Consider the following 20450-nt stretch of genomic DNA (forward strand, 5'->3'; position numbering starts at 1 on the left):
CTAAGAAGTATTTGTTTCAAAACGAAATATGCTTTAAATGCCAGTGCTGAATCCCAGGCTAGTGCATATTACAGTAGCTTGAGCTGAGGATTGGACCTCTGCTGCATAGTTTTCCTGTACAGTACTTTAGCCCCAGTGGTCTTGCTGAGCCTACCTTTGGATGGAAGTCGAAGCACATTCCAGCTGCCTGCCGAGATATTAGAACTAAACTTTTCCTTTCCTTCTCATGTGGTAAGTTTTTCTTCTCACTTCCTGCTCGCTTTATTTTCATCAGGTCTGTGCAAATAGCAAGAGTTTTTGTCAAGCAGATATGAGTTATTCATAGCACTGTCATATGCTTCTCTGGAATTCTCAACAGCTCTTAAATGTTTTGCTTATAATAACTGTGTATAAAGAGTGTCACCTGAAATAAAATCAGGCAATTGCTATTCCAGGTATTAGCCCTGTGCAGAAAAGCTGCAGGGGAAAATGCTTACCAGTGCAATCTAGTTCCTTCCGTACAAGCCACTTGGTTAGTCGGCCATCTGCTGAGACAGAGATTAATCTCTCTCTCTTGTCATCCTCTGCTGTGTTGCCGTCCTGTTGCAACCACTTCAGTTGCCATACAGGACCTGTATGACTTTCTGAAGAATCTCTGGGACAAAAAACAGAGAAAATAAACCATGTATCAACAAAGACAATGTTTCTGAAAAATAATTGGGAAATAAAGTAGAAATAACTTTCCACTTTCTAATGAATGTCAAGTATTATGATAGAAATGCAATTTAGATTTTCTTACAAGTATGTATCTCCCAGTACCAGCTGTTTACACCAGGATTTATTTTTTTTTTGTTTATCAGACATGTTTTATATTCAGTTTCAGCACCCTTTTTAATGTGTAGACACACCTTTCATTGATGCCTGAATCATTGAATCAATCCGTGTCCTGTAGGAGAACTCCCTAGACCTAGTGAGCTGCCCTCAGGGCGAATGTCTCCCTCATCATCCCTTCTCTCTCATTTCTTTTTAATTCCTGCTTATCTCACTTATTTTTGATGTCTATGTCTCGCTCCCTTTTTTGGCAAGTGGAATCATTGAGAAAACACAAAAGCCACTGCTAGTCTCCAGTAAGTCTTTGTTTACCGGAGCAGGACTGTCCTACTTAGTACGTGGCGACTACATCAAATCATAAGAGGTGGTAACTTGCTGCACTTTCTTAAAAAGCTAGAACACAGTACTGATTTTCCCCTTCCAATGCGGGGAACTCGTTTTGTATCGGTGTTAAAATAATGTAAGCATTTAGTGGCAGAAAAAAAGATGAGAGAGTGATGGCAATGCAGATGGAGAAGGGCAGTGTCTGAGGATTTGGCTGTATCAGTGTAAATAGGTGGATGGAAAAAAGTCTGGTTTCCCCACTCTGTCCCTTCCTGGGCAATGATGTACTATTACAGATCTTTTGCGCCCTCAGTTTTGCTCCCAAAACCTCTACTATTTGAGAATACCACGTGTTTATATAGGCATTTCCAGTCAGAACTGGAAGGTACTGATGAGAAGTTGGAAATGAAAAAATACACAAAATCCCTGAGTATTCACAAGCAAGCTTTACTTAGCAAGCGTTGCTATTCACGCAGCAAATAACAAATATAGGAATATCCATAGCTGAGAAGCTAAGACCTGACCACGGTGGGATAAGACAGCAAATCACAGCCTTACCTGCTATTCAGAATTGCAGTGGTGGTACAACTCCGCACATTATAGATGGTGATGGTACCGTTGTACATCCCAACTGCTAAAAGGTTCGGGCTTGCCATAGAAAAATCCAGTGCAGTAACACCATGCTCGCACTGGAAAATACGCTCTGGCCACTGACCAGTAGAAAAATACAAGAATGTTTTGAGTTAGTTTCTTAATTTACCTTGGTTTTCTCAACACTGGATAATAAATTGCCAGGCCATGCTGGGAAATTAAAGTACCGATGGCCATAATGATTACTTACAGACAAAAATTAGGGATTATATTCTGAATGGTTCCGTTTATTATTTCTTGGTGTGCTGATAAAGATAGGGAAAAATAAAGAGTGTGCAGAAATATGACACTGTGAAGTAGATTCCAACCAATTACCTAAAAAACAAGTTCCCTAAGATTCAGCCTAGTGCAGTGTGGGGTTTTTGTTGTTGTTTGTTTTCTCTTTAAAACAAACAACATTTTGGAAAGTTCTTCCAATTGTTTTCTATTTTGCAGTTAGAAGGCAAGTGACTTTCTAATTGCAGAACCTTAGCTGAAGATGCAATATAATCTAACGTACCTCAGGTAATCTGTAAAACCAGAATTTTTGTGTTATTTTTCCTCATAACCAAAGAACTGATTCAGCTCTGCTATAAAGTTAAACCCTTACAGTCACTGCACTGATCTCTTGAAATGTGAAATAGCAGAGTATCAGTTTGCAAAGAACTATATTTCAGCATGCATGCAAGGTCTAATTTCTTAACGTTAGGCACTTGAGGACTATCATGATGCTAGGGAAACATGTTTAATTGTTGTCAATGTGATAATGATGCATCAAAAGTTAGAGAAGGTTTGAGCCTGCATGATTTAAATTAGTCTAATGCACATTTTTGGCCAAGGGAAGTTTGTAGAATAAATCCAACTGGTGATCAGATAATTTTTACTGTGCCGTTTTGTACTGGAAAATTCCAAGATACTTTTAAAAAAAAGTCTAGATTTAAAAGAAAATCTGAAAGGATCACTTTTCAGGTGCATATATAAAAATGTAAATATTACATCAATGAAATCTACTGTCTTTTTGCCACTGTTATGAAAAGTTACATTACATATTTAATTTTGTATATTTTTCCTTCAGGCTAACGTAGAATTTCATTGTATAACCTAAAATGGATTGGAAATGATAATCTTTAAATTTAAAATATGGATGTATTGTAATCAGAGTTTGCAAGTATTGAAAAAGTGTTTGAAAAACAAAAGGTAAATGGATTGATTTTCACATTTTCTGTGCTCAAGACTCTTACAGACTAAAAAATATATATTATTTTTTTTTTCCAGAAAGATCTGCACACCTGGGTTTACCCATAATAATAACAAAACTGATTTATAGTCTTGGGTAGGCTGCTCTATGAATTGGAAATGGGATATAGAGGTCTGCGTTGTTAAGTTGCCTAAAATAGACTGGTATTACCTGAGAGCTGTAACCATCTGTTAGTTGTTTGGTGGCCTATGTACAATGAGTGCAGTTCCTGCAAACAGATATCCACGTTACAAAACCACCAGAACAGTTGGCACCTCTGTTGGCACTGTGAATTGAGATGATGGACAGGTGCAGAAACTAAACTGCATCCTATAGGCACTTTCTTTGTGTGAAGACTTAAGCACATCGCTAGGTAGTGCAGTCAAAATCAGTTTTCCAAAAATGTGTGGTTTGGGCTAGCAAATTAAACCTTACTGGCTAGATCCTATGTTTTGGGTGGACGGTTGGTTGGTTGGTTTGGTTGTTTGTTTGTTTTTGGAAGAAGGAATTAAATGTAGCAGAAATAGTACAGCAGGAAAATGCACTGAAGAAAGAAAACAAACTTGATACTGCTGTTACCATGGGGTTCTTCAATGACCAACAGCACGCCAAGCCTTTCTTCTGTTCTTTAAAATCAAACGCTCCATAACCAACAGCCAAAAGATCCTAAAAGCACAGATTAACAGATGTACCTCAGTTTAACTTGACGTTCAGTTGTACATTTTTAAAAGGCAACTTTCTACTAACAGTGACTCTGAGTGCAAAGCTCAGAAACATGTTTATATTGTGTGCCAGCAGCATAACACTCACAAACAGAATTTCTAGAATAGTGGAAACTGGTTCAACTAAAAGGGCAATTATAGTCACTGTCACTTGTGTTTGCAACCCTTTCTCCCCAAGGCCATTAAAAAAATAAGTCCCTTTCCAAAGATGGATATACAGTATTCTACAAGTGCATTTTAATGTGCAGTGTTCAATAGAATATTTAATACTAATTTTACTCTTCCCTATCAATGTTAGCTATAGAAGAAGTTTCAATGATCATCTCAAACTTAGCTCTCAGCTGTTGATGGTGGAGTCTGATGAATTCCATTCACTCTTTTCCATAAGGAAAAATAAGAAACAGCATCAAGACTTTAGTCTTCAACTCCATTAGTTATAATTTTGCTACACAAACCAACCCGTTTGTGAAGCTAATATTCTGAAAGTAGGTGGGTATTTGTTTGCCTTAGAATGCTAAGCCTGAAGTCTGTTAAGTGTGTCATACTTCATTACGTTTGGGGATCTGGTGTGTTTACATTATGCAATGTTCTCCATTTTCTCTTTTTTCCCCATGGGAAAATCTGAATGGTTTTATGTTTCTCATCTTCACCTGCTTTTTACCTTCCTTCTACGCATTACTTTTGTTGCAGCTCTAAGAGAGCTCTGTTGAAAAACTAAGCCTTACGTTACTCTGAAAGTGGAGATATCCGAGTCATTCTCACCTCCACCGAAATCAAATTAAATAAACTCAGGCCAGCTGCTCAAAAATCTGCACCTGTTATTACACATCTTTTGCTTAAATCTTGATGAATGCAGCTTTCTTGGGAGATTGCTATTAGAAACAAAGATGTGGTCTCTAAACCATCATGGATAAACTCCATCAAGGGCAATAGTTCAGTGGCAGGGGTTTATACTTTGACTTCCAATTCTGTAATAGACCAAGTTTATTATCTTAACGTTGTTGGTTGGGTGACTATCCATGGTAAAGTGATGTATTCTTGACCAATTAAAGCTGTTGTGATACAGGTGTAAGGAAAGCCTAAGGCAGCTGTCCAACCTGTAGAATAATGTAGTGATACTGCTATAAGAAAGGACAGAATACAGATGTTGGGATGCAAACACAACCCACCTGACTGTAGGGATGCATCCAGCAATTTGAGATCCCTCCCAGCAAAGTATATAAAAATCAGGAGTTGATATACCCTGACAATCACGTACACCTCTACATAAACAGCTTAGAAGAAGCAATTTGTTAACTCACTGGGTTTACTTTGTTCCAAGCCATGCTGCTCACATTGAGACCCTTAGTTAAATCACACGTATATGACCATAGTTGCTCCAAACTGGGAGGTACAGTTTCTTCCACGGGTTTATTTAGATCTGACGGAATTGATGGGTCAATAAGTGCTTCCTTCTGCTCTTCCTTATCCTTCTTTCCCTTGTCATGTTCTTCCCGTTTAGCTTCTTTCACAGCAACTACTGTACTGGCATTGTCTGATGTAACAGAAGGATCTAAAATGCATAAATACAGTAGAATCTGAATAATTACACTTCACCTATTTAACTCCAGTCATTCACCTCCCAGAAAAAAAATGTCATTTCAGCAAATATTTTACAGCAAAAATGAAAAAGGGAAGATGTGAGGCATTAAGACACCCTAACTACTAAAACTATGGTTAAGATGGTGACAGGACCATAAAAGATGTCTGGATCAGGCTGTAGTGTGCCAGTTATGTTCAAGGAGCTTAAAGAGTGGATTTAGCTACCTAGCAACTAGCAGTTATGAATTTATGTCCACCCCACCAGGAATGTTTCTAATATCTTGTATTAAACAAACTAGTTTAAACAGGGTCTTTATCAAGTTGGATACCAAATTTTAAAGGGACACACTTAAGCATTGATGTTGTAACACCTTAGCTAAGTTACATGTACTGTAATGAAAGTTGCTCGTTATTTGGCAAAACTAAGTGTAGAGAATATTTTTAGACTGTTTGTTAAGTGCTTTTTTTGTTTACTTTATGTAATATGCAAATCATAAAATGACCCCAGATCACTGTTAACAAAATTACAACACAATAACTGTCCTAGTGACAGAACAAAAGTCCTAGTCATTATCACGCTCCAACTAGCCAGTAGGCAGTTAGTGACAGAATATAACAGGTTTGTTGCCTGTGAATCTGAAACTCTGTATAATATGAAAAGGTACAATACTGTAAATCAGTTTGAATCTGCTTTTTCAGAATATTCTTTTTAATAACACAGGAATTACAAATTATTCCTGTGTTAACTTGGAACTCCTGTAAAAGGTATCAGTCTAGACCGATTTATAAAAAATAAAATAAAATAAAATAAAATAAAATAAAATAAAATAAAATAAAATAAAATAAAATAAAATAAAATAAAATAAAATAAAATAAAATAAAATAAAATAAAATAAAATAAACCTTGGAGAAATAGCAGAATTATTGTATCTTAGCTGTCAGGAAACAAGTCTGACCAATATCTCGAGTAATTCAAGCTCTAAACACATTTATTCCGTTCTTCCACCAAGTATTGTAGGAATGTCTGTTGAAGTGAGTGTAAAGCTGCAAAATTGGTGTTGACATTTCATAAACTCTTTTGTCTGTTTCTTAAATGACCTGTCATCTGTGAAGACCATCAATGAGGGACACCTTGACATTCAATAGTATGCAAAGCCTTGTGCTGAAAATGGGGTAGTCAATAAGAAACTAACCTATAAGGACAGGAAATTGTCGATAAGCTGCGAGTTTGGGTTGAAAAATATTTTCCATTAGAACCCTCTCCATGAAAAATAAATCTTGCTGAAATTTTTCTGTCGTCAATATAGCTTCTAAACAGTTTTTCTCCTTTTTATGGGTTCTGGCAAGAGCAGCACGTTCCAAAGTAGTCACAGAAGTTATGTTGCCTGAAAACAGATAATATTGGAAAATGCAGTTTTAATGTGATAATATTTTGCACATAAAAGTCAGAGATAAGCAGTCTCCTCTTCCTCCCCTGCGAAAAGCGTAGAAGAACCTGTCATCAAAACATCCTTCCACTATTATTTTTTTCTTGTTTTAGTTTTGTTTTCTCTTACTGCTCAAATATTCAATATGATGAGATACTTCTAGAATTTTTCACCATTTGTGTTTTGCTTCTACTTTCTACTTTACAAGTAACTTTGTACCATCAAACTTTGTAAACGATTATTTATCTTTATTTAAGACGGTTTATAAAGGGATTGTATAGAAAAGGTCTTGGTGTAGATCTGTCTGAGAATCTTTAGCCATCTCTCCTTCAAGTGCCAGACAGGCAGACCGAGCATTTTTTTCATGTAGTTTGTACCATGAAACAGAGAGATACACATGGTTTAGAAGGATGAAAACACTGCAGAAATGTAAACCTCCTAGAAAAACGTTACCTCTGGCAGAAGTCACAGATGCAGTCTGGTCATGCTTTTTAGTTGCATGAGACGTGCTGCTCTTCCCATTTGTGGCTTCTCTTTTTGATGCAGGTTCTATTTCTGACACATTAAAGGAATCATACAAGTCCCAGGAAGTGACCACCACCCCTAGAAATTAATTATACGGTATTATAAAAGCCCTTCATTTCTGTACATCGTTATAAAGAATTACAGCTGAGCAAGATTTACTTTTTATACAATACACCCAACTGTTTGGCAGGGGGGCTTCAAAACTGAGGGTCAGACAGCAGCAAGAGCTGCTGTGTGACCATATTGGCTGCAGCACGGTCTTCTGGGTGTGTGGGTTCCCTTCAGCGGGGCCATCTCCCCATAAAACTGCTCTGTAACCTTGCCTCTGTGTGCTCAGCTCTTCCAACATGGGTTGGAATGAGCCCTGCTGACGCTGAAGGCACACAAAAAGGGAAAGATTTGTTTTCGAACCAGATTAATATGTGTTTTACTTCTTCCTTTTGATATTTTTTTCACTCATTTTACATACAGTAAAGAACACAAAACAAAAATGTTTGGAATAGCATTCCCCATAGTTTTCTTTGGCCTCCCACACAAACAAAAGATCCATAGTGAGCAAATCTCAGCGCACACACACACAAAAACTTGATATTTCTTCTAAATTTTTTACAGCACTGAAGTTGAACATTTTGTAAAATTGCATTTTCTTGTGAGACTGCCAAGATTTTCTGTTTTCCTCACTATTTTAAATCTTATAACAGAAGTTTTCTTCTTTGTATTATGACAAATAGAAATGCAAACTAGTGTCACTAAAAAGTTAAGAGGAGAAATGGGAACTGTTTACTTTCATATTTCAAGGGCATAGTTGAATATTAGGTGAAATTCTGCCTCCTAAGAAGCACTCTGTTTGTAAAGTGCAGGCGGGACACAGCAGCTCTTAGGTAGCATAATGACTATTTTATTGTAACAGATACAGTGTACCAGTACTAATTTTCAAGTATTAGGAGAGGCAGAGAAGGCCACCACCATCACACTAGCCTGTCTGAACTTAAAGCTCTGGAAGTGAAAGTTGGTGAAACATCTTTTCCTGCTTAGAGATGACAGAAAGAAAAGAAAGGTTTCCTCACTGTCCTACCTGTGTGGGGGGAGTCTTCTGAGGTCCAACGCCTAGCTATATGCTAGTGTTTTCCCACATTAATATTTAATGAGGAAACAAAATGTAATAATAAACCCAACTGCCACGGATACAAATGGCAAGGGAACTTGTAGTAAATGGGAGCCTGGTCTTATTAAATAGCCTTTCCTATATGGTACTCAGAGTGTTTACCTTTATCTTCCATGACGATTTTGTCACATTGTACTTCCTTGTTCTTTGCAGCTCCGTTAATGGTTTGCATCATTTTTTCTGCAAAGCGATCATTACCAGGTCTATTTTTGCAAATGTCAACATAAATCTTATTACGCTCCCTTGGAAAAAAAAAAAAAAAAAAGTGTACATTTGCTTTCTGAAAAACATTTGCATTCAGCTTCTCAATGTCATTTAGCACAAGTTGAACAGAAGAGTATAGTCCATGGCATTAAGTTTATTGCTCTTTTTTTTGGGGGGGGGGGAGGGGTAGGGGGTGTTATGGATTTTGTTTCACTCCACATACCACCTCTCAGCAGCTATTTCTGACTTTGAGATGCTGTTCTGAAACAGAAATAGCCTGTAGAGATGGGCCTTAGCAAAAATCTCTACTCCAACTACCTTTGAGCTTGGGCAGAATCCAGATGAGTTCAGAAATACACAGCTCTTGTCACCTGGGAGTGAAAGGCAGTGCTTCCAAGAGACAAAAATGAATTAGTACATTTCTATTTCTTACAGCCCTCAGGTCTGCAGAAATGGTCAGTGGGAACTGTGAAGCATTTTCTACTATCTTGGTTTCAGTATTCTAACAGCAGACGTGGATTATACCCGGCCTTAATCCACCAACAGGTTGCTGCATTCAGGAACAGTCACTGCCTGTTCCTATAGAGTTGGCACTATGTGCTGTGTACGCCAGCTACGTCTGATTCATAGAATGAATGTTCTTCCTCTTCCTTCTTCCCCAAAAAATTACTCCAGTGTGATTCACAGACAGTGGGGGTTGGAGTCCTACCACAAACTTCGTATTTTAGCAGAAAAAAACTCATTTATTGAAACTGTTTAACTTGTCAGCTGCAGTAAGCTGCATCCCAGCTTTTGGGGTTTACGTCTACAAAAGCTGTGTGACAAGTCTAGCAGTCTGACATCCATCACAGACAACGTTGCTGCACTCTGTCACAGTCAGCTCCTGGGTAAAAGCCAAAAAACCTGTGCCTTCTGGGTTAACTCCCTACCAAAGTTCATGCCAGTTCAGGGAGGAGACTCCGAAGTGGAAACAAACCAGGTATTATCGAGGGGAGGCATAACATTTTAAAAGGCAGGATCAGCTGTGGTGGGTGAGGTTTCTTCTAGCTAGAAGCACTGAAAAGAGCTTCAGAAGAAGCCAAGAGCTGCCTAGGTTGTTTCTATCTTTGTTATTAAGAAATTATTGGCTGTAAAGCTAAACATTATAATCAGTCCAGAGGTTTACAGTTTCTTATTGTTAAATTATTAAATTCATGTATACCCCACTTCTCCATCTTCTCTTTCCCCCATTCCCTGTGTGTTCTCTTGTCAGCATCCCCTGCTTTTGCTAATCTGCATTCATTTACCAGTGAAAGAGGACGTGAACTTGATCAGCAAAATGGAGGTGTTAAAAAATGTAGACAGTCTTGTCAAAAGAGAGAATTCAGCCCAATATGGCTTCAGACAAAGATGAAATGGCAGGCTGTAGTAGTCAAAACACTGGACCTACGTGTGAGCAGCCTGTTCAGGACTTTGTGATCAGGAGAAATGGGGTGTGCTGAGCATGCTACACGCATGTAAACAACTACAAATATACGTACAGAATTCTTCCCGCATCTTCTGATTCTACAGACGCCACAACAGATGGCATATCCAACATCCAGATAGTTTCCGTCTCCGTGAGATAAATATCCACTCTCCTATCTAAGTCTTCTTCTGTCAGCTGTTCTTTTATCTCCTCTGGCCTCACCTGCACATCTGACAAATTATGTGAGGTTAGCAAGCGAGACTTTTTCTGCTCTACCTTTAAAAGAAGCCAAATTAATTCTAAAAGCATAGCAGCGATCAGGAGCCAAAACTTGTGAGGCACTGGGTTCCTTTGTAGTGCTGGGCATTTCGCATGCACTGTGACTGCAGTCTCTCACAAATCTCGGTGCTGCAAAGAACAGTTTAAATCTGTAATTATGCAGTGTATGTTCTTTACCAGATAAGCTAAGATCTGTGTCTCCTTGAGAGTCAGGTTCTACAGTTTCATCTAGTATGGACTCCATTGGTGATGCGTTTGGTTTAGAAATACTGCTGTTTCCACACGTCCTTCTGTAACAAAGAAATAAGCAGAAATGGTACGTGAGAGTCCAGATGTCAGTTAGCAAAGCGCTACAAAAATAGCAGCGTTGTTATCAGGATAAACCACAGAAGACTGTAATAGCACACACAGGAATGCCTGCCTTGTGAAAGGAGTCATAGAAGGCTTTACAAAGAAAATAATGAAATGGATTGAAAAAGACTTTAAAAGGAAGAATTCCTCTGACAGCATATCCCAAGGCATTAAATAGCTGATGGAAAAGAAGCTGGTGAGCTTCAGATTCATTCTTAGCATGCAGTAACGCCAAGTGTTGGTTACCTGCTGTGTGATAACACCTATCTACAGATAGCACGGTTCTCAACTGGAATTAAGATCCTCTGGGGCTTTGCATGTGCCAAAAGGTCTATGAAATACACAAGAAACTCATTTGAAGGGATTAGCTTGTTAAAAAAGTAGATAATGTTCATAGAAGGGATAGCTGTGATAATAACTAGAAGTAAAACTCAAAACTGATGTACAGTTGAGAGTTTTTTTAGCAGATTTCTCTTCCTCAAAAGCTAAGTGTGAGCAACTGTAAGCATACAAGAGGCATTTGAAAAGACATTTTTAAGATTTGTATTTAAAACTAAAGTAAAATCATTTCATCTTTTAAATTAGGAGCTCTAGTCTCCAAAAGGGACGTATTTATTTTTCAGGAGATACTGTGTATTTTTAAGCTGTTTTTTGTGTATATTTGCTCCTGCTCAATATCCCTACCTCTAGGATTACCCCTTATGATCAGCCACCCTAGGAAGCATGACAAAGTTCTCAAAGAGCAATCTCTCTTTCTCAGAAATTACAATGGCATTAACTTTGCCAAAGAAAACATTAAATAACATTGATTTAACTTGTAGTGTTTTTTTTCTTCCATTGCTGACTTTACTTGTCTTTTAGCCCCCAGGACTAAATAAATAAAATCTCCTCTCCATGCATTCTGACTGTGTACACACCATCTGACAAAGTGCTGTGGCTCATTATTTCTCATTTTAAACACAAAAGAGGTTTTTAATTAAGTCTTGACGCATTCCAGTTTGCGAAGACAGAAGTGTGAGGAAGGTAGAGCTGGGGCAGCATATGGAAAAGCTGCAAGGGCCCCTTGTTAGCTGTGCAGTCTTGCTCAGACAGCTGGAACACAGCTTCCCTTACCGTTGGGATAGTGCTTCATCATGTATTTGTGCAGAGGTTCTGACGTAGCTTTGCATGCAGGCCTAACCGGTACAAAACCTGTAGGATGGAGGTCTGCATTTTCAAACTGTGATGCATGTTCCATCTCTAAAAATGGTCCATATTAGAATGTTACATAGAAGAACGTGCTTTAGGAAGGAGAATTTGAATAAAATTTGAAGTAACACAGCAGTGTATGCTGCAGTCTGCTTTCAACTATAGTTATCAGTGTTCAGCAAGTTCTTACACAGAACCAGCCTTAGTCACTGGTACTGATCAATTGCACTTATTCTATTCCCTACTTTTCCTCAAATTTTAAATCATGACTATGACAAGTAAATGTATGTATTTTGGTAATACAGTATAACTGATAGCCTTGCACAATTATTCCAGCTCTCATCCCCTCTGAAGAGCAGATGTGTGACTCTTGCAGGATCAGTACTCTGTGAGACAGGAGCTAGGAGGCAACAGCTAACTGACTTACCTTGAGAAGGGGTCTACAAAACTACCATCCCCTCCTGTCTGATGCATGGGAAAAGAGAAAACCTGACCCTGTGGCCCCAGAGCAATCACTTGATGCTAGGAGCTTGGCTTGCCTGGGTACAGCAGCATCGGGATCTGAATGGAAGAGCGGGTGGGGTGTCACGTCCTTTCCTTCATCATCAAAAACCTGAAGAGATGTTTAAATAATGAGAGTAGTTTCATTGCCATCCCAAAAGTGACAGTGATGACACACACAATGTTTTATCTTATCTGAAACAATGCAGGACAGGGAGGCGTTCACCCTCTGACAGAGCAGACGGGTAACCCTGGTGTGCAAATGATGCCTAACATGCTAATATCAAATTAACGGCACAGCAAAAGCAACCAGAGAAACAACGCATCTTTTTATTATTATTATTGTATTATTATACTGCTCAAAAGATCATTCTGCTGTAAGGTATTCAGCAAGGTCTTTGAACAGGACTCTCAAATTATGCTATGAGTATCTCCCATTTTTTAGGCAAATGCATACAGATGCCACAGTTACCATATCTCTTGGAGGTTTGAAAGCAGCAGTTCTTAAAGCAGAAGTGTTAGTTTAAGTCGCTTAACTTCAACTCAGTGCAGGCAAATATGTGAAAAAGAACATCATACTGTGCTTAAATGTTGTTTATTTTTTTTTATTATTATTACTTTTTAAAGTAACTGTACTTACTTTAAAATGCTGGTTTTGTTAATTTATGTAGAATGTATGTTTGGCTTACATTCTACATTACATTACATTACATTGGCGTATGTATGCTGGGAGTCTCTCAAGTCAGATGCAGCCCCTTGCCCCAAAGCACCAGAAAAAAAAAACACAACACAACTAATAGAAAGTTTAAAAAAATAGCAAAAACAAAGCAAACCATGTTACTCTTTGGGGTTTTATACCGTGGAGAAACAAGGATGCTTAACTGCTTTGCTTTTATTCTTGCAGATTGCTTTTGGGCACTGATGGTCACCGTTTCGGAATGTATGAAAAGCTCTCAGATCATTTTCTCCACAGCTTTGCAACTTCAGCCAGGCCTTTTCTTTCCTCTTCCCACTCCCACTTCATTTCTGACAACTTTTAAAATCCCCAGTGACTGACACCTAAACCTTTCCAGTGCCGGTGTCAGTGGTTTCTCACCCGCACAGCGTATTTCTCCACGGGAGACCTTTTGTCCGCAGCTTTGCCATAGGAAATGGAGAATTGGCTCCCGCATCTCGCTGCCCTGCCCGTGTACACGCTGCTTGCGATGCTGCCTCTTCTTTGGATGCCCAGGCTTGTTCCCGATCCTTGTCGGACACTGCAGTCGGGATTAGAAGCAGTGACACAACACACAACAAAACAAAACACAACCACCAAATGTGATGCACGAGCCCACCCATTCCTTAACTTGCATTGGAACCGTTTGGGAGGAGGAATAAGAAATTAAAGGAGTAACGTGGCTCTTCTTTTTTTAAACCAGTTGGGATGATGAGTGACAAATAAAACGAGCACCGTGGCTTTTTTAAACCTCTTGGGATGATGGATAATGAACGAATAAGGTGGCTTTTTGGGGAAAAATCCCTGCTTTGGGTCTGGAGGGGCTTTCCTCACAGGTAAGGAGGAGATGGGGGGGGGGAGGGGCTGCTGCAAGGCCGCAGCGTGAAGCGTTTTAATGGGGTCTGCTTGTGCGGGGCCGCGCTGGGAGGGCCCGGGAGGACACAGGGGCCTCGCGGCTTCCCCCACCGGGCCGGATCCGCCGGGGGGGTGCAGGGGAGCGGCGGGGCCCCGCTCCCGGTGCCCACACACCCGGAGAGCCGCCGGGCCGCGGCGGGGCCCAGCATGGCGGCGGCGGCGGGCAGCGCGTCCCGCGGTCACCATGGCAACGCGGCCGCAAGACGCGGCGCGCCGATTGGCCGCCAAGAAGGGCGCCGCCGATTGGCGCGGGCGCGGCGCGCGCGGGCCGCGCTCTGCTGGCGCCCGGCGGAGGCTGCGGCGGGAGCGGGAGCGGCGGCGGCGGCTGCGGCCTGGCCCTGCCCCGGCCCCGGTCCCTGCCGGGCCTCTGCGCCCCGCCGGGCTGCGCTGCCCGCCCGCCCCCGCCCGCCCTTCGCCGTCAGCGGAGCGCGGAGCTCCTCGTCCGGCCGGGCGGCAGCGCGCCGCCTCCTCCCGCCTCCCACCGCAGCCCCGGGAGCAGCGGGGAGGCGGCCGCCGCCGCTCCGTGAGGTGCGGGAGGCCCCGCGGTACCGGAGCGGGGCAGCGGGGGGCTCGGCTGCGCGGAGCCCGGCGGGGTGGCTGCGTTGTGCCGCGCTCCCCACGAGGGCCCGGCCGAGCGCTGAGGCCGCGGAGGAGCCGCGGAGGAGCCGCGGAGCCCCTCAGGACGGCGGCGGCGGCCCCAGGTGGGTACCGGCACCGGCACCGGGCCGGGCGGGGCGGGGCGGGCGCGGCTGACAGGCCGGGGGCGTGGCCTAGCGGCGAGTGGGCGTGGTCTCGCAACGAGTGGGCGTGACCTAGCGCCGAGTGGGCGTGGCTTCGCGCGGTGATTGACGTGCGGGGCTGGAGGCGCGCGCCCCGCCCTTACGCGGTGACGTCGGCGCGTGCGTGCCGCCGGCCCCGCCCCCTCCGCCGGCCCCGCCGCGCTGCCCGCGCCCGCGGCGCCGCTCCCGCGATGTGAGGCAGGGCCCGCCCCGCCCCCCCCCCCCCTCAGCACCTCCCCTCACGGCACCGGCTCCGGGCCCGCCATGGCGGAGGTGAGAGCGGAGCTCCCGAGGGAAGAAAGGGAAGAAGGGGAAGGGAAGGGAGGGAGGCAGGAAGTTGCCGGGGGCTGAGGGAAGCAACAAGTTCCCGGCCGGGCCGCGCCCCGGCGCCACAGCCCCGCGGGCTCCGGCCTCAACGGGGGGGGTGGGGGGCGCGTTTGGGGTTGTGGGGGCGAAAGGGGTGAGGCTGGGGGGGAGGGGAGGTCCTGGGGGGGATATGGGGGGTGTGGGGGGGATATGGTGGGTGTGGGGGGGATATGGGGTGTATGGGGGGGATATGGGGTGTATGGGGGGGGTATGGGGTGTGGGGGGGCTCCATGGGCTCAGTGCCCCTGGGGGGGCAGGGGGAGGTGTTGGGGTAGGGGTTGGGGTTGGGGTTTGTGCGTCCTGACAGGAGCTGTGAGGGCAGCCCCTCAGGTTCCTCAGGGGGAGGTTGGGGTGGCTGCGCGGATATCCCGTCAAGTTTCCTTCAAATCGTCCAAAAATGAAAACCGTGAGGTGGTTTGGGGCTTGAGCGGCGTCGCAAGGATTGGAAATGCGTGAGGGGTACCCCATAAAAAACCGCACTTCTAGGGTGGAATGGATGTTTATTCAGCCAGGCTTGGGGAAGGAAGGAGGGTTTGGTGTGGCAGCATCCTACAGAGGAGGTTTCTTGCCCCTCTTCCCTCGAAATTCCTGACTCTATGCGAATTTCTCCCTCGATTTATTTTATTTTTGTCTCCCAAGCGAAAGGCGTGATGTGGTGTTCCTCCCGTAATTGGTACTAAATGTACTGATCTGCTCTTAAAAGTTGAGGATCCATCTGTGGTTCTTCCCCCTCTCCAGGGGCAGAGGATCGCAGGTCCTGGCCCTGAATAATTGGCTGGCTGGAAAACTGTGGCTTTTAAACTGCTGTCAGCTGGGAAGTTGGCGAGGGCTGGGGCTTGTGCCGACCGAGGCATCGCCGCGTTGGGGGGTTTGCCTCGAGTTTCTCCAACTGCTTGGAAGTTTTGTTAATTAAACACAGCGTTGTTGGGAAATATTCGCACTGACTCTGCTCCGGGCTGAGCCGAGGCTCGCCGTGTTGCTGGAGAGCCACAGGCAGGGCGCCGAATCGCTTCCTATTCTGTGCTGTCATGTCGTGCAGCACCGAGACCTGTAGGGGATCCGAGCTGCACAGAGCAGGCAAGTCTGTGGGGTGTGGAGATCAGGCTGGCTTTTTACCTCATGGATGTTCCAGTGTTGTGAGGCTTTTATCACTCGTTGCTCTTGATATTTTACTAAGAAAGGAAGAGGGTGGTTTTTTTTCACCATCACTTTTTTTTTTTTTTAATAAGCTAATTTTTTAGCCTGTCGTGGCTTTTTTTCTCTCGGGTTCAGGGGCAGGAGAAACGTAAAGAGGCTGAGGAAGCCCTGAGCCACCTGTGGGTAAGTTTAGTGGCACAGCACCATAGGCTTGGCTGAAGTTCATCCACATCCACTGACCTGCAGATAGCAGTTGTGTGGCCGCGCTGCATTCTGGAGCTGGAAACCAACCCAAATTTATAAAAATAGTGATTTAAACTAGTAATAATGTGCTGAGTATGGCTCTGGTGTGGTGTCTGAAGCCTGTAGGGGCTGGGGTGGGAAGGGAAGGCTCCTCCAGCAGCAGCCCTGGGCCTGGAGGTGCCGCTGCTGGGTGTACTGGGAGCAGCACAGGCTGAACTGGGAGCAAGGGGAGGCGGCTGGCTGGCAGCCTCAGCCACACCAGGGGCCTGGGACAGGGCTGGGACTGGAAGTGTAGGTGGGAAGGAGGCTGCTCTCCTGCCTTCTGCCCCAGTAGAAAACCCAATGTTGGCTCTTACAAAGAAATGTGCCAGGATTCGTCGTGAAGTCAGGCAAAGCCCTCAGATGTGTTCTAGAGAGCCAACCAGGTTGGATGCTCGAGCTGCAGACCTTACAAGATGAATGGTGTAAGCGTGGAACTTGGTGATGTGACAGGGAAGTTCTCCAGACAGGAGCTCGGAGCCTGGTTAGCAAGCCGCTGAGTCCAGAAAGCGAAACTGAACTACCCAAAAATGCTCTTTCACTTTTGTAGAAACTCACTGAAAAGGAGGAAAAAAAAAAAAAAAAAAAAGGTTGTGAATGAACAGACATTAAACTGGGTTTGGATTTGGGATGGATAACCTGCGGCAGGGTTTCATTCCAGCCCAAAGCATGCTGATGGGATGGGTCTGAGCGCTGATACTCTGAAATACTCTGAAGATTGTTCAAGTCGTGGTCAGAAAGAAACCACCTCTCGCATCAGATCAGCTCAGGCGCTGTGAATATTACAGAACCGCGCGTTGAGCAGCTTATTGAGCCCTTGTGCAGGGAGCGCTGGCTGATGCGTGCATTTTTTCCAAATACAAGTATTTTAATGTCTGTTTGGAAGAGAAAAATCTGACTGAAAAGCCCTATTAGTAGTTGAAAGAATGTGTTTTTTTTTATTTTTTCAGCCTTTTGATGTTTGGATGAACGTGAGAGTGAGATTTCTGATTCAGGATGCTTGGAGGGGTGGGGGCAGGCTGGCAGCTGGGACCTGCTGCCCCGTTGCTTTGCTCCGTGGCCATATGCACCAGTCAGGCACTTGCCAGGATGCCAAACTGGCACAACTGGGGATAGATTCTGGGGGTTTTTGTTTGGTTTTACTGTTTTTCAGTAACTCCCTGCAGAGTAATGGCAGAGAGGGTGCCTAGCTTTGGTTGGGGTGGGTGAGTGAGGGCTGTGACACCCCCACAATGGGTCGGCACGGCTTGCTGGGATTCCCAGCCGTCAGGGGGCTCGAGGTGGGCTCCTTGCTGCTGGAGGGGAGGTTCCCAGGCTGCCTCCCAGGGGTCGGTTCTGAAGCTGGCAAGGCGAAGAGCAGAGGAGCTTCCCCCAGTAACCCGTGGTACTGCCTGCCGGGAAGGTCTGGAGCTGGAACCAGGCACAGGGACCAGCGGGAGGAGGTCTTCCTCCTCCCAAAAACACCAAGTCGTGGGGTTGATGCAGCTTCTCCTTGGTCAGCACCCTCATCTCAGGCACTTCTGACCACTCATGGGTGCTAAAAAGCACAGCCCTGGTTGTTGCTGGTCCTGGGTGGGCAGCTGCTGTTCCTCACACCAGCGTTTGTTGGTTCCTCCAACAAACTCTGAGCATTTCTTGCCCCTCAGGGAGGTGGTTCAGCCTGCAGACCCGCAACAAACAACTTCAGCTTCCCTCTGCAGCCTGAATTCGTGGGGCTAACAACTGGAGTCAGCTTCCCCAGGGGTCAGCCCAGGCCGGGGAGAAGCAGGAGCGTGCTGTGCCGGGGGGGAGCGTAATGTCTGGCCACATTTCTGTTACCCAAACGCTCCACGCCGTGGCGTTGAGGTGTGTTGGGCTTCGTGGGTCTCCCCGAGAGCTTTTTGTTTGCATCCCGAGACCAGTTCGGGACGTCACGTTTGGGAAATGCCATCTAAGAACATTTTTCGCATTCTTGCCCTTTCTATTTTTATTCCACTATACTCTTGCTTTAAAATAACCCACGCAAACGGGTGGTGGCCCCCCGGGTAGGAAGCAGCCAGAAGTCAGCCTGCTCCCTGCTGTGCTTCCAGCCCAAAATGCTCTGGCAGTTTGGGAGCGATGCCTGCACACCAAGCGAGGCCCGCGCAGGTTAAACTGAGGTTTCCCGCTGGCTGATTAAAACTGGTGATTCATCAGCCCTCCCTGCTGCTGAGCAGCACTTTTTTTTTTCCCCTCTCGTTACCTCTGCCTGACTTTTTGTTTCACTTTGGGGCCGTTTTTGCAGCACACCTCTCGGGAGTGGCCGCGGAGCCGTGCGGGAGCGCCGCTCCCTGCCGTCCTCAGGAAGTGTTTCAGCTCCCCAGCACCCGGTGTGCTCCCTGCTGCCTTCCCTCCGCTTCCCCTACAAGCCATCGAAGAGAAAACAATCTTAACTCCATATTAACGTTTCTCTGCTAATCCAGGCAGGTCCCAAACGGTGCACGGGGATGGTTGCTTGTGGTGCTCGGCGCGTGCCCGTGTCTGCTTTCAGCTGCAGCGGGGTGCCATCGATCCGTAGGTTGGTCCAAGTAAGAAATTTTGGGGTAGTGCTATCTACAGGATTGAAGGTGTCTCCAGGCAAAGGCTACTTCAGCAAGGCTGCAGTTGGCTTCCCCTCAAGCGTGCCGCTGCGGATTTGGGGAGCCAAACCAGGTGCCTGAAAGGCCCGGGTTGATGATCCCAGTGAAATCCTGGGCACCACCTGCTGCCCCTTCCCAGCCTTCTGGTGAAGAGGTTTAGGTTATACGGGGTGAAAGTAAGGTGCATTAAAGGCACCCCGTGGCTCTTGCCAGTTGGGTGCCGTGTAACTGATCAGGCAGTGCCTGCAGGGCAAAATTTAGACTCAGCTTGTTGTTTTGTTTTTTTTTTTTAATCAAATACTAATGAACAGAAAAACTATATTCATTGTCCAGCTGGTCTGGTGTGAGAAGTCATCACTAGAAACTGAAACGGAATCAGGACGGGGAAGGGAAAGGCCAAGCGGTGCTGGTGTGGACACATCTGAAACCTGGGAGCTGAAACATTCATCGTGTGTTCTGCAAGCAGGAATTCTGGCATGAAGCAACCAAATTAAAAAATAAATTCATCATGTTGATAAAGGCTTCTGTTTCATGTGCAGAAGGGCTTGAATGTCATAGTTTCGGCTGTAGACGTGTTCGCATGCATGTAAACCCATTAAATGAGGGACAACAGGTCTTGGGTTTTCCATTTTTCTTCAATATATTATTTCTGAGATGAAACCAAGGCACACTGCAGACATCAGAGGCATTTTGCTACGCAGCACAGGTAGGGAGGGCCGGGATGGAACGGAAAGCCTGGCACTGAAATACCCCTTCGTGAAAGGGGCACTTCTGATTAGTCTGCTTACGGAAACAGAGCCCTAGTGATGTTGAAGCGAGGTGGGTACCTGCTTCTGAAGTGATGGCATGGACTCCACACCAGCTGCTTGCACTTCATTGCGTGTGGAGCTATATAACAGGGAACGCTGCTACATTTTAAGGTGGAGTTGCCAGTTACTGCTGTGTTTTCAGCGCCCCAAATGTTTTTACAGCAACCCGTTGCAGCCCAGAAACGAGCTTCGGTGTTTTCCTGCAGAAGGGTTGAGAGGACTCGAGCATCTACTTGATTTGTCAGGCTTGTTCCCATCAATATAAATTTAATTTTAGTATCTTAATGTTTGTTTTACAGAGCTGCTAAACGTAACTGAGTAAATTTGAGCAGAATATATGTTTGCCATTGTCTGGTAGAGACTGTAGCTGCTGTGCTGTAAGATGTTCTCTACAAACCGATGGTGAAGCGGCACAAAAGGTGTTAATCACAGCGGTGGTTTTGGAGGTAGAAGTGAAAC

At 44.8% G+C, this 20450-nt stretch overlaps 2 protein-coding genes across 3 annotated transcripts in view; one reads left to right on the top strand and one right to left on the bottom strand.

Moving 5' to 3' along the window:
- Positions 1–14186, bottom strand: part of DNAI4 (dynein axonemal intermediate chain 4) — an 18421-nt gene extending 4235 nt beyond the window's left edge. Inside the window, exons 1-13 of the mRNA XM_084528683.1 lie at positions 14136–14186; positions 13488–13647; positions 12430–12503; positions 10529–10641; positions 10146–10302; positions 8524–8663; positions 7185–7334; positions 6498–6689; positions 5025–5275; positions 3581–3667; positions 1693–1844; positions 477–634; positions 155–276 (exon numbers count right to left, since the gene is read on the bottom strand). Coding sequence (XP_084384809.1) covers positions 155–276; positions 477–634; positions 1693–1844; positions 3581–3667; positions 5025–5275; positions 6498–6689; positions 7185–7334; positions 8524–8663; positions 10146–10302; positions 10529–10641; positions 12430–12503; positions 13488–13647; positions 14136–14170 — 1791 coding nt within the window. The 5' untranslated portion in view covers positions 14171–14186. The remainder of the gene's footprint in view (positions 1–154; positions 277–476; positions 635–1692; positions 1845–3580; positions 3668–5024; positions 5276–6497; positions 6690–7184; positions 7335–8523; positions 8664–10145; positions 10303–10528; positions 10642–12429; positions 12504–13487; positions 13648–14135) is intronic.
- Positions 14187–14336: 150 nt separating this feature from the next.
- Positions 14337–20450, top strand: part of MIER1 (MIER1 transcriptional regulator) — a 32491-nt gene continuing 26377 nt past the window's right edge. The window contains exon 1 of one of the 2 annotated variants that reach the window (XM_084527687.1): positions 14337–14722. Coding sequence is in view for 1 of the 2 variants with exons in the window: in XM_084527686.1 (XP_084383812.1) it covers positions 15065–15073 (9 nt within the window). In the remaining variant the exon portion in view is untranslated. Of the gene's footprint in view, positions 14723–15007; positions 15074–20450 lie in introns of those variants that run through there. The other variant, XM_084527686.1, reaches the window with a different exon arrangement.

Source organism: Aythya ferina (assembly GCF_964211825.1).
Source record: "Aythya ferina genome assembly, chromosome: 8".
Classification (NCBI taxonomy): Eukaryota; Metazoa; Chordata; class Aves; order Anseriformes; family Anatidae; genus Aythya; species Aythya ferina.